General features: G+C 33.9%; 1 protein-coding gene across 1 annotated transcript in view; it reads right to left on the bottom strand.

The window, feature by feature from the left end:
• Positions 1 to 6,341: 6,341 nt before the first annotated feature.
• The window catches only part of LOC138310341 (protein Wnt-6-like), a 75,997-nt gene continuing 67,682 nt past the window's right edge, over positions 6,342 to 14,656 (bottom strand). Inside the window, exons 4-5 of the mRNA XM_069251525.1 lie at positions 13,840 to 14,114; positions 6,342 to 9,028 (exon numbers count right to left, since the gene is read on the bottom strand). Of these exons, the coding sequence (XP_069107626.1) occupies positions 8,567 to 9,028; positions 13,840 to 14,114 (737 nt within the window). The 3' untranslated portion in view covers positions 6,342 to 8,566. The remainder of the gene's footprint in view (positions 9,029 to 13,839; positions 14,115 to 14,656) is intronic.

Below are 14,656 nucleotides of genomic sequence, written 5' to 3'. Positions count from 1 at the left end.
ATTTTGTTATGTAAAAGTATCGTTTGTTGTTTTGTTTTCATTGATGTATATGACCAAAGATAGAACCTGTATATTGTTCAGTTTATTGTAAAGATCATACGGGGGTCATGTTCGGCTCAACTGCAGTAAATTATATTAGATCAGGTGGGCGCAACATTTGCAGAAAGAATAGGACCGAAATGCGAGTCGCAAATTCACGAAGCAATTTTTCGTTGACAGGATAATCTACTTTGAAAATATAATGTGTAAATGAATGATTTCTACATACGTCCACTTCTCCGGAACCTCACGGAAAAGAACCGTGGTTCATGTACGTCAGGCAACAACAACCTGCTCTGACATCATCTGGGACCAATCTGGATAATTAACGACAGTCAGGATGTGACAACAGATGACTCATCACATCATAAGACAACAGTAGGGTATCACTCCACATCACATGAAGAATATCTCCATATGATTACTGACCTTGATCATTAAACATAACATTTAGCATAATTGGTTTAACCGGTAAATTGCCATTTTGTTCTCAACACACATCAATGAATATCTGCCATCGAACATCTTTAAATATACTGTATATAATTTCTAATTCCCCCCGTGTGGACAAATTGACTTTATTACATTGATAAAAACAAATGTTCTACCTATAAAATACTTTGACACCCAAAATTACGACAACAAGAACATTTCATATGATATCGTATAGTCCATCAAGAAATGTAACGTTGGGGATAGAGGGTTGTAGCTGTCTAGTAATGGTAATTGTCAATTGTATTGCGGGATTGGTTCATATGTATATTATTTTCCTATCAAAATGCAGCACACTTCACTCTCACAGGACAGGTCTTCGTCAATCTGACTATGGATAAATCTCGTGCCTAACAAAACTTTTTCCCATCCTGGTCAACTTATTTACAAATAAGTCGAAATCATGTTATTGAGGCTTTTCTCCACAAAACAAGTTTATATGTGCTATCACACTGCAGCACACTGCCTCGTATATCTAGAAGGCGTATGGCTAGAGCTACTAGACGATTCCTACAAATAAACTATACGAGGGAGGGCACTCGGTGTATGCATACAAGGCATACTGGATATCAACCATCATCAACTTGCGAACATCCATGACAATAAGTCGTCAGATTACTTAACATGATGAAAACTATCATGATATGTTCGTTTTATTGTAAGCGAAAATTTTACCATTACCAACTTACATTACCATTGCATTTCTACTGCATGTTAAGGATTGTAGTAGAATTTATGAAGCCAAAAGGAACTTCTTGTTTTCATAAACTAAATGATATTGTAGTGGTTTTTTTCTTCTTTTCTTTTTCTTTTTTATTTTTATTTATTTCTTTTTTTTTTGGGGGGGGGGGGGTGTACGTGTTCTTCTCTCGGTTCAATCCGACTGCATGGTATCAATACCCACTATATTGTGTTGGTCGTTTTCCTTTTCACAGTAGATAAACGCGTTCTGTAGTGCTTTGGTTCAGTAATGACGAACAGAGAAGTGTCTGATGAGGATTATTATCCACATAATTACCTCCCTATTACCCATCCTTCCTTCAACACAATATTTCATTTTGTTTAATTCAAGCGGTAACAAAAGTGTAAGAAATAACGACGTATTCATAGAGACATACTACCTAAGCTTATAGATATGAAGATGATTCTTTTTCACGAATGAGTAATTTCCTTTCGTGCGAAAAAGAAAGATCAAAGCCTCGTAGAGTCATAATTACATTCATCGCGCCATTAAAATAGCTGACTTCCGGTATTTGATAAATAGGTGCGTTCGTATAAGCAGTCACGTGAGTGCTGTAATATAATTGTCCACACATTTAGGTAATGTTTAGGTTCACATATTGAATGAAATCAGACACCATATGAATTAATTTAGCTAGCATCTGCTGAACACTCCACTACTCGGGTGTAAACAGTTGGCACGATTAATTGAATATAAATTCGTAATATTCGTGCGTGTGTAGACAATATCACATATACTTTGGACAGATATAGACACATGCATATATATGTGTGATGAAACATATATTCTTGAGCGCTCCGTCTCTGAATAATCTACGTTATATAACACATGTAGGTATGGTGAATGATACTGGAAAAAATCGTTAACACAAATAGACTGCTTACAATAAACTGAAATATTTTCAGGAGCATGGTGTCTTTGCATGAATGCAAACTATATCAACCATAAACACATATATGTAGGTACACCAGCAAAACGAATGGATGTTAATGAAAACGAAATAAAAACAAAACAAAAAGTAAAACGATGAATAAATAAAATAATAATAAAAAAAAATTAAAAAAAAATAAAAACATAAATAAAAAAATAAACATTGGAAAATCAATATCTGCTACAGAGAACAAATTATAGCTAGGTTAACAAATGCCAGATTACAAAAAGAAAAACTGTTGACCAACGGTTAACATAAAATACAGTCCTTGTTAAACTGTAACAATGGTATTTCGATTATGATATGCAGTGTACGGTTAGAAAAATCATATATCTATACTAGATTAATAATAGATTGAGAAGATCAATTCAATTTTCGATGCTAAGAAGAACGGCTTTTTGTGATACTAGATTCAAATAAAGGATCTGCACATTAACTGAACGTTTTGGATACAGTAAAGTATGACGTTACTGACATTTTGTTTGTGGTACAGAAACAAAAAGAAAAAGCAGTGTACTGAACGTCTATGTTACTATGGCCAAATGTTTCAGTTTCTGCAACTCCAGACAGACAAGGTAAGGGAGACAACTTCTATTTTGTTCGTTGCTATGGTATCTGACAATTTCAGCATTGATTGTAATATTCATTTAAATAATACCCAGACAAATCAGAACATATATAACTTACAAGTCAGTTTGGTTAGATTTATTAACCATTTTTTTCTTTATTATTCACATCAATGTCAGAATTATAATTATTTTTATTTTTCATTAAGCAATGAAAACAACTTGAACTTCATGTCAGCACAATGATCAATTGTTCAAGAACAAATTACAGTCAAGAGACATGCTATTTTTCCACCGCTGTGTTCACCTTCCCAAATGGAATAGGTCTGTTTGTCGTATAGTCTCTAGTTGATAGAGAAAAGGCAAGAGAAAACACCTTTGGCCTTCGATAGGTGTGTTGTCTTTAGCACATTATTTTTGACACTTATCCTCATACATATGTTATATATTTCAATGTTTTTTTCAATGACTCTTCTTTCGTTAATAGCATCGGCATATGTGATGATATTGTACAAAGTAAATGGAAAGAATATTAATAAACATTTTCTATGACAACATTTTCAAAATTGTCATTGTCTAAATTTTGCGAAATAAGTTGTTTATCCATCCCACACGTAGTCATAAATTAAATACACATTTTCCCTCTTTACCCTAACCTACATAGAGGCACCAGGGTGGAAATTTGGTGGTCTATAATAAATGACGATATATTCAATACAAAGTAGGATGGTTTTGAAATTTGGCCACAACATCATCACAAATTCTTAATATCGCTAATGTACAATTAAGGAAATTAAGTCTAAATGATTAAAACGAGTGAGGATATATAAAATAAAAAAGGAAAAAAACAACAACAACAAAAACAAAAAACAATGTCGAATATGTAGAAATAAATAGTATCAAAACGAAATGTTACCAGAGGTCATAGAAAAAGTTGAGAGAGATGGAAGATTTACATGCGAATCTCGAATTTATTTCATGACCCGTGCACCATTCCGTAAGTCTGACGACGCGATATTGGTAATTGGTTGGCGAATATAGAAATGTTTCGTTTTTCTTTCAGTGACAATAACATGAAACGCTCAAACAAGAACATGTGTTACAACCAACACTAATATCGTTTAACTTTATAGATATATAAATAATACAAAACAGATATTTTAAGGTAAACATATAAAAATGATGTATTGCAGAATAAAGAACACAATGTTTGTAAAATATCTTTATATGTAATAGAAAAGTGATACATGTATCAGTTGATAGTTGTCCCCCTTTACACACAAAGGTTGTTTTGGATGAGTAAAGTTGTGGTACAGTTGTATAGTGTAAACCCTAGCTTTACTTTTACAATATTATGTCACTGACGTGTACCTGTGTAGTAGGAAAATGTCTCCTAACAGCGTAATGACATCAGCGGTTTTTTTTGTTTTGCTCTTTTGTGTCTTTGTAAGAGTTTCTTCTTCTTCCACCTGCACAACATCCACTTCCTCCTTTTCTTCTTCTTCTTATTCATATCGTCATATATTCTTACGCCGATGTATATCATTTGTGCAGATTTGTGTTGTCGTGTTGAGATATTTGATCTTGTAGTAACTGGCATGTTTGGCTTTTTGTGGGTTTTTCTTGTTGTTTTTATTTTGGTTTTGTTATAAAGGTAATCTTAGATTTATATCGAAACAAAATTACATTTATTGTTTTAATTCCAAGTTGACCATATCGTCCATTTAACCATATAATACTGACATGGGAAGATAACTCTAAACTTTAATTAGGTACAATAAAATCAAACTTACTGTTATTATCAGCTGTTATTCAGATAGTTTTAAGACTACGCTTTCATCTTAACAATTTGAAAAAATTCATATTGATACAAATACTTAATAAATTCGTACGGTTGAATTTTTTTTTTTTTTTAACAAAATACTCAAATACTTCAAATACTTACCAGTCGTTTGATTGTTTTATACCTAGAACAACAGTTTGTGTTATGTATCATATATATTACTTCAAATAATCGCTTAGTTGAGGTAGATACTCGATCGTTGCTTATTACAGGGTTGGCTCCTTTCCGGGTAGGTATCCATTATGACGTCATTATTTTGTGAGCGCAATTAACGCCGTTGTATCCAAACATGTGCATGATGGAACTTTGATTCTTGATTTGTCGTGAACTGGAATAATTGTTATTGAAGTCAGTTTTTTTGTGAAACACGGAACTACAATTTCATTTTTGGTATAACAAGCCTAGAGTGATCGTTACAGGAAATGTACGACAAGAGAAAAATACCTATGTTTTGTTTAATAACATAGCCAGAAATATCTTTCCTATCTCATATTGATGACGTCAATTTAAACAATCAAATAGTAAAGATAGCGTGTGTCCTTTACTATTCTAGTTTTTAGAAATGTTTTGTTTTAGATAACGAGAAAATAACAATAGACCTGATGGAAGTTACATATGTTATCTATTTAGATGTCATTGACCGTTATTGTATAATGCGGTCGATGATTGATTATCTAAGGTAAGCGAAAATTGATAAACACTTGTCCGATATGTTTAAATACATCACAGGTTTAGAATTACACGAGCGTTGCTAAATAGCTGTACTTTTAAATATAGATTTTTGTGTTTCCAATTAAACTGGAAATCGTGCAATTTTCACCTTGAAAAATTTTTCCAACGCACAGCCTTCATTTATTTCAACTAATTGCATTTTCTCTTTTCTGAAAAGTCCTTCCTGGAGAAGACTTTGTTATATTCAGTACATGTATATATTTACTTTGAATTTTAGATGAATGTGATGATGAAGTAATACAGCGTGAATAGTGTGATCTGAGAATGGAAAAGACAAACTTGTAGTTTGTAGCATGTAGTTCCTCTTTTTAATATACAGTAGTAATTTTATAGTAGTCACGTGAGAGGTCTCTCTACACAGCGTATGGTGTGAGTGTGTTGTTCGTGTGTATCTGTATCTAATTGTTTGCACTGTACTGTATATATTAGCACAACTGATGAAACAAATGCTTTTAATAACGCTATAAAGAACTGAACCTAAGTTTAGACATGCCAGTGGATGTATATGTTTTTTTTTGTGTTCTGTGTTTCTTAGATATTTTGAGTTTAACACAAAAAGAAACAAAGAGAACAAACACTACCAGGGACTGTAATGTTTTCCTATGGAGAATTATAAATTAAGAAATTCCTTAACGTTAAGGAATGTTCGTTAAACTCGATTAAGCTTACACATCATCAATTTCCTCAACAATTCGGTTATGATTCTATAACAGATATATACTTGCATGCAACTTTTCATGGTTAGAATGTCAACACTTTTTTGGTTTCTATACCAAGGAATATCCCCTCCATTTAAGCATTGATGTCACTACTTTTTTTAATTCATCAAACAAATATGATTGCAAACTATGTAGATCCACTATGCGGATTCTCACAAACAGAATGTATGATGAAATTTAAAAAATATAGTGACATCAATATCTATAATCATTTTTAATCTTTTTAATGCAATTGTGTGGAAACATTTACCGAAGAAATAAACACAGGAACACACGGTAAACCAGTAGACATTTAATGTCATCGAGTTTCTACTACAATGTTTGATATATGAATATTTTCGTAAAACATACACATGGCAATTTTTGGACAGGAAGAAAAGCACTAGCTCTGCTATGTAAGATAAATGAGACGCAACAACAGGATACAATGGACAAATGAATTCGCTGGCAGGCTGTGTGTGCTTCTTCAACTTAAACGTTGAATTCAAAATTAACAAAAATGGTGGCCTATCGACGGTAATCCATCAAAATATGTCTTAATAAATTAATCGATATCTAAAGAATAAGAGTTCTCATTGACAAAATGGTGGCTTATCGACGGTAATCCATCGAAGTATTTTTCAGAGAATTTTCCTTTATTGAAAGACTAAGATCTCATCCCCATTGGTCTTCAATCTTATGACACTAAGCAATAAACAATGAACCGGTCTGTACTGTCGTTGATGTGAATTATTATTATTATTATTATTTTGCTTTTGTTTGTGACGACATTCTTCGAATGTATTCAGTATGTACCAGCTACTACAAACTTGCCTCTGTCGTTAACAAGACTAGATAAAAACTTACATGATGACATTTTCTCCCAAAGCCTAAAATCACAAATTTTTGCCAAATCTAAGAAAACAGTCAGACCTGTCTATATGGGAAATTAGAAGCACAGCGATCATTGCAAAATGGTCTTTATACCTAAATTAAATGTATTGGAAATTGCAAGTTGACACTCCAAGAAAATGTGCTTGTTAAGCAGGTCGTTCATGATAACTGGTATTCATAATTCTAGCCTCGTGATAAATGTGACGGGGGCCTAATAGAGGTTCATATTTACATAAAAACATGTGTAGTGTTTTACATGGGATTGTATTTTTGATCTCATAAAAAAAATCTGTTTTTAATTTTTGAACAAAAGGTGGTTTTCGGAAATATACCGCTATACGCCAAACAAACACAAATACACATGCTTCAAATTGTCAGAACGCTCCATTGAACTAAAAGTTAACAAACTTTTTCATTTTTTTCCAGCCAATAAAGCAAATTATATTTGTGTTTGTTGTTGTTCATTAACACAGACACAATAATCAGCTCTGCCTCAAAATCACCAACATGTCATCCAGCAAGAAATATATAGTGAAAATATGCGTTAGACGCACCACAAACCTAATTATACAAAAGATGAATAGTTGACGCATGCGCATTATTGATATATGTTACATAGTATGTTAGATATCAAACAGAATAAATTATGCCAAAAATATTCAAATCTATGTTATAATTATTTGTTCTAAAATATACAATTGGTATCTATTCCTAAAAATAAGGCACGATCCATATGATAGCAATGATATTTTATTACATGATGTAGACCACCTTATTTTGCGTGTGATTTAAGTTGCTGATAGATACATAACGTAGTTACAGGTACAAACATCTTTATATATTATAGAGTTATCTGTTCTTGAATTAAGATATTAAATTTTACGTCATTAATGTGTCTGTTTCAAAAATAATGTATTCTCCAAAATGGTGACTTCGCGCTCACAAACACACGACGTTACAATCAATGCCTATACGCATGGACAGATAACTCTGTTATATGTAAAGAAAAAATAACTTAACTAACTGTAAACAAATGGTCGTGATAATGTAGTTTGGGTCGAAGTAAATCGGCGCAAAGTAAGAGGATTCACTGTAGGTTATTAATGTAAAAAGTTTTATCAACCTTTGGTTCGGTCAATATGATGTTTTATCAACTTGTAATTATTGCAGTCCAAATCACAAATCATGATTACACCATTTTTCAAGAGTTTAGATGACAGTTAGGGCGGTTTCGAAAAATAAAAATGTGAATAATAGTATTTGACATTTCCTTGTACAGACAATCATATCGACCGAGAAGGTTCATGTTTGACAGCGTACTCAATCCTAACCAGCTATACATGTATTTACATATTCCAATCGCACATTTGTATCACAGAGTCTAATAATATTAATAGATTTACAACATTGGTTCATACATTTATTCATTGTATGTTTATAACCGTCATCTGGAGAAGTTTTTGTCGATCAGATTGACCTGTGTGTTAAGTCATGGATACACATTTGTGCTTAGAACATTGGCATATAAAAAACGTCCGTCTGATCATAAGCGCAGTTCCACGACATCTGATTATAATGATGTAATATCGCGATACTCCGTGATAAGTGTCTATAACAAATTACAACAGCTCATAAACACCTGTAAATATCTTTCGTACTTTCGCAAGTTTCACATAAAACGTCACAACACCAAATAAATCTGCATCTACAGTTCTCCCGAACGTGTACAGTTTCTTTCTCGTATCCTCTATTGCAGCACAAGAGGTCGCATCCACCCACACCCATGGAATTCGGATCACATTGCCTACCGCGCGTGCCCAGTGAACCGTGTTTCCGGTTCCGCTTACAGAAATTGGGTGACTTTTCTGAATAGATAAGGTCTAGGTGATTCTGTGGTTTAATAGTGTCCTCTTCCGGTTGAACACCTTTCCCATCATTTGTCCCTATAACTTTTATTGCTCCGTCGAACTTTTCCTTTAGAGCCAGTCCAACTTGGCGAAATATGGGCATCTTCAGCCAGCAAGTTTTTAGATTACAAGATCCTGAGAGACCGTGGCACTTACACTCCGGGCGCATGTCTCCTTTTACAGCCTGTAACATACACACCGTGCATCAAACAAGTATCAAAATATTCAGATATACTGTTTAAATGTTTAATTTGGCGAGAATGAAAATTCGCCGTGCCCTCCTCGACATTGATTCGCATAAGTAATGCTCGTGAATTTGTCAGTATCTAAAAGTAATAAGCAATACAAGTATGGAGTATTAAAGTTCTCGGAAACTAATATGACCAAGAATATAGGGAAATGGGATCCTCCGCCAATACAGAATCAACCGTAGAGTATGTCAAAGTATATCAGCTGTAAAGACACTAATACTTAGGTTTGGAAATTTGAAGTTTGACGGCTTCAGTCCTAAGAGTACATATGTACAATTGTAATATACTATATTATTTTAGTCTGAAACTATTCGTAAAAGTTTTGCTTGTATTAACCTATATATACGGAGAGTGAATAAAACATTTCCGATAGGTGGTTAATCAAGATTAAGACCCACAACGGGTTTTTTTTATTCGGAACAGATGTTTAATTAGGTCATAAAACAATTTCAATCAGATAAAAATCCATTTGAATGAGCAGAAGTATATCATTTACAAATACATGAATAAATTAATATGGCGTAATCCTGAAATTGTTTTATTTTTACATCAAAAGTTACTTATAACTACTCGTTGGACGATTACCTTTCTTCACAACACCATTTTAATTTTAAATCAATCAACAAATTATCTTTTGAGTTGACGAATTTGCTACCTCGAAGGTGAATTGTACCGAACGTTTTATCTTGAAATTGGTGTTTACGAACACATATCAGATTTCCATAGGTCAAAGGGATCACATACCAGAAGATATCATTAGACAAATATTATTGAATGTGCAACGCAAATCAAAGGAATTAAAATATCTAGTGATTTAAAAGTTATTTGCTGAGAGTGTGATGACAAGCTCTCTTAAGACTGTTGGAGTGTCCCGACTACCTTTGATAGAACGATCAAAAGGCATACTAAAGTCAGACTGTGTCCTGTACAAACGGCCAAGTGCTAACAAATATTTTAACCTACATGAATGTCAAGCTTCGGCAATCTTAACAGTAAAATTTTAGAGTTATCTTCCTTACAACGAATCACCGCATTTCTCAAACTTGCAATATAGGTATGAAATATACGAATGATGTACCATATACGTTAATCATGTTCCTTACCATACAGGTGTGTTTTGTACCTGACCGTACAGGTGTATCATGCATTTTACCATACAGGTGAATTAAAAACATTACCGTACAGATGTATTACGTACCTTACCATACAGGTGTGTTTTGTACATTACCGTACAGATGTATTACGCACCTTACCATACAGCTGTGTTTTGTACATTACCATACAGGTGTATTATGTACCTTACCGTATAGGTATATTATGTACCTTACCGTACAGGTGTATTATGTACCTTATCATCCAAGTGTATTATGTATCTTACCATACAGGTGTATAATGTAACTTACCGTGCAGGTGTATTATGTACCTTACCATACAGGTGTGTTTTGTACATTACCGTACAGATGTATTATGTACTTTACCATACAGGTGTATTATGTACCTTACCATCCAGGTGAATTACGTACCTTACCATACAGGTGTATTATGTACCTTACCATACAGGTGTATTTATGTACCTTACCATAAAGGTGTATTATGTATCTTACCAAACAGTTGTATTTTGTACTTTACCATACAGGTTTGTTTTATACCTTACCAAACAGGTGTATTATGTACTTTACCATACAGGTGTATTATGTACCTTACCATACCGGTGTATTATGTACCTTACCATCAAGGTGTATTATGTACCTTACCATACATGTGTATTATGTACCTTACCATCAAGGTGTATTATATACCTTACCATACAGGTGTATTATGTACCTTACCATATAGGTGTATTATGTACCTTACCATACAGGTGTATTATGTACCTTACCATACAGGTGTATTTATGTACCTTACCATAAAGGTGTATTATGTATCTTACCAAACAGTTGTATTTTGTACTTTACCATACAGGTTTGTTTTATACCTTACCAAACAGGTGTATTATGTACCTAACCATACCAGTGTATTATGTACCTTGCCATACAGGTGTATCATGTACATAAAATTTACCTTACCAAACAGGTGTATTATGTATTTTACCAAGCATGTGTTTTATGTACCAAACCATACAGGTGTATTATGTACTTTACCATACAGGTGTGTTATATACCTTACCATACAGGTGTATCATGTACCTTACCATACAGGAGTATTATGTACCTTACCAAACAGGTATATTATGTACTTTACCATACATGTGTTTTATGTACCATACCATACAGGTGTATTTTGATAACTGTATAAAAGGTAATTTTTATGTACCTTACCATACAGGTGTATTTTGCACTTTACCATACAGGTGTAATTTGCACCTTACCATACAGGTGTATTATGTCGATATCATATAGGTATATTATGTACCATATCACAAAGGTGTTATATATACCTTGCCATACAGATGTAATATATACCTTACCATACAGGTGTAATATATACCTTACAATACAGGTGTAATATATACCTTACCATACAGGTGTAATATATACCTTACCATACAGGTGTATCGTATACCTTACCATACAGATGGATTTTGTACCTTACTGTAGAGGTGTTTTATGTACCTTACCATACAGGTGTAATAAATACCTTACCATACAGGTGTAGTATATATCTTAACATACAGGTGTAATATATACCTTGCCATACATGTGTATTGTGTTCTGTAGAATACTTACCAAACAGGTGTACTATGTACTTTACCATACAGGTGTACTATATACCTTACCATACAGGTGTAGTATATATCTTACCATACTGGTGTATTTTGTATTTTACCATACAGGTGTAATATATACCTTACCATACAGGTGTAGTATATATCTTAACATACAGGAGTAATATATAACTTACCGTACATATGTAATATATATCCTACCATACAAGTGTAATATTTTCTGTAGAATACTTATAAAACAGGTGTACTATGTACTTAACCATCAAGGTGTATTATGTACCTTACCATACAGGTGTAATATATACCCTACCATACAGGTGTAGTATATATCTTGCCATACAGGTGTAATATATACCTTACCATACAGGTGTAGCATGTACCTTACCATACAGGTGTAGTATATAACTTACCATACAGGTGTAGTATGTACCTTACCATACAGGTGTAGTATACGCCTTACCATACAGGTGTAGTATGTATCTTACCATATAGGTGTAGTATGTATCTTACCATATAGGTGTAGAGTGTATGTTACCATATAGGTGTAGTATGTATCTTACCATACAGGTGTAGTATGTATCTTACCATACAGGTGTAGTATGTATCTTACCATACAGGTGTAGTATATAACTTACCATACAGGTGTAGTATGTACCTTACCATACAGGTGTAGTATGTATCTTACCATTTAGGTGTAGTATGTATCTTACCATATAGGTGTAGTATGTATCTTACCATATATGTGTAGAGTGTATCTTACAATACAGGTGTAGTATGTATCTTACCATACAGGTGTAGTATGTATCTTACCATATAGTTGTAGAGTGTATCTTACCATACAGGTGTAGTATGTATCTTACCATATAGGTGTAGAGTGTATCTTACCATACAGGTGTAGTATGTATCTTACCATATAGGTGTAGTATGTATCTTACCATATAGGTGTAGTATGTATCTTACCATATAGGTGTAGTATGTATCTTACCATATAGGTGTAGAGTGTATCTTACCATACAGGTGTAGTATGTATCTTACCATATAGGTGTAGAGTGTATCTTACCATACAGGTGTAGTATGTATCTTACCATACAGGTGTAGTATGTATCTTACCATACAGGTGTAGTATGTATCTTACCATACAGGTGTAGTATGTATCTTACCATACAGGTGTAGTATGTATCTTACCATACAGGTGTAGTATGTATCTTACCATACAGGTGTAGTATGTATCTTACCATACAGGTGTAGTATGTATCTTACCATATAGGTGTAGAGTGTATCTTATCATATAGGTGTCCTATGTACTTTACCATCAAGGTGTATTATGTACCTTACCATACAGGTGTAATATATACCTAACCATACAGGTGTAGTATATATCTTGCCATACAGGTGTAATATATACCTTACCATAAAGGTGTAGTATATACCTTACCATACAGTTGTATTATATACCTTACCATACAGGTGTAGTATATACCTTGCCATACAGGTGTAATATATACCTTACCATACAGGTGTAATATATACCTTACCATACAGGTGTAATATATACCTTACCATACAGGTGTAATATATACCTTGCCATACAGGTGTAATATATACCTTACCATACAGGTGTAATATATACCTTACCATACAGGTGTAATATATACCTTACCATACAGGTGTAATATATACCTTGCCATACAGGTGTAGTATATACCTTGCCATACAGGTGTAATATATACCTTACCATACACGTGTAGTATATACCTTACCATACAGGTGTAATATATACCTTACCATACAGGTGTAATATATACCTTACCATACAGGTGTAATATATACCTTTCCATACAGGTGTAATATATACCTTGCCATACAGGTGTAATATATACCTTGCCATACAGGTGTAATATATACCTTGCTATACAGGTGTAATATATACCTTGCCATACAGGTGTAATATGTACCTTGCAATACAGGTGTTATATATACCTTGCCATACAGGTGTATTATGCTGTGTAGAATACTTACCATACGGCCTGCGTCGTTGTTATGAAGTTGTATTATTGTCGTTATGTCGCCTCGTCGTTTTTTCTTTCTTGCGTCCATGAATTCCTTAGACTTTTTGTAGCCGAAGTCTACATTGTCGCCACATCCTCCCCACTCCCACTCGCCGTCTGTCGTGATATCCTGGACGTCGTTATCACATGTACACTGGAGTAGCTTACCCATACTACACGCCTCCGTCACCGCGTACACCACCCCCGCCGCTGTCACGGCGTACACGAAGGCGGACTCTCTTGTGTCTGAAGGTAGAAAAGTACAAATAGTGGGTCAGACATTAAGTATTATTTAATGTAAAGTAAACATATGCCTGACATCAAGGTAGCGTACCATAAACTCAATAAGTGTAATATTCATTTACTATAGGAACTACGTGTTAATAATTTTAGAGTGGTATATTTATGGAGCATTTGGCAAGAGCAAAACAAAAAACTCCAAAAACCAAAACCTGATGATGCCTGACCCAGTCATAATATGATTTACCTGAAAGAACGAAAGCATACTACCGTTAATGTATTTAGAATGACACCGCTCAGGCTACCTCACTAAAGTTGAATGCATAGATCATCCACAACCTGAACGACATCGGGCATTACACATAATACACCTCGGTAGCTCCGGTTGAGATCATCCAAACCAGTAACTAACCTCACTGAGGACTATCGCACGAACACTAAGATTATCGACCTAGTCACACCATGCTGATAACACGACCAAACGGAGTTAGGTCCGAAGACCTCCAAACATTAATGCTCTATCTACGACTTCTTGGTAACCGCCAATG

The sequence above is a fragment of the Argopecten irradians genome, chromosome 16 (genome assembly GCF_041381155.1).
Source record: "Argopecten irradians isolate NY chromosome 16, Ai_NY, whole genome shotgun sequence".
NCBI lineage: Eukaryota > Metazoa > Mollusca > Bivalvia > Pectinida > Pectinidae > Argopecten > Argopecten irradians.
The sequence above is the reverse complement of the archived record's forward strand: the minus strand, read 5'-3'. Positions and strand labels throughout refer to the sequence as shown.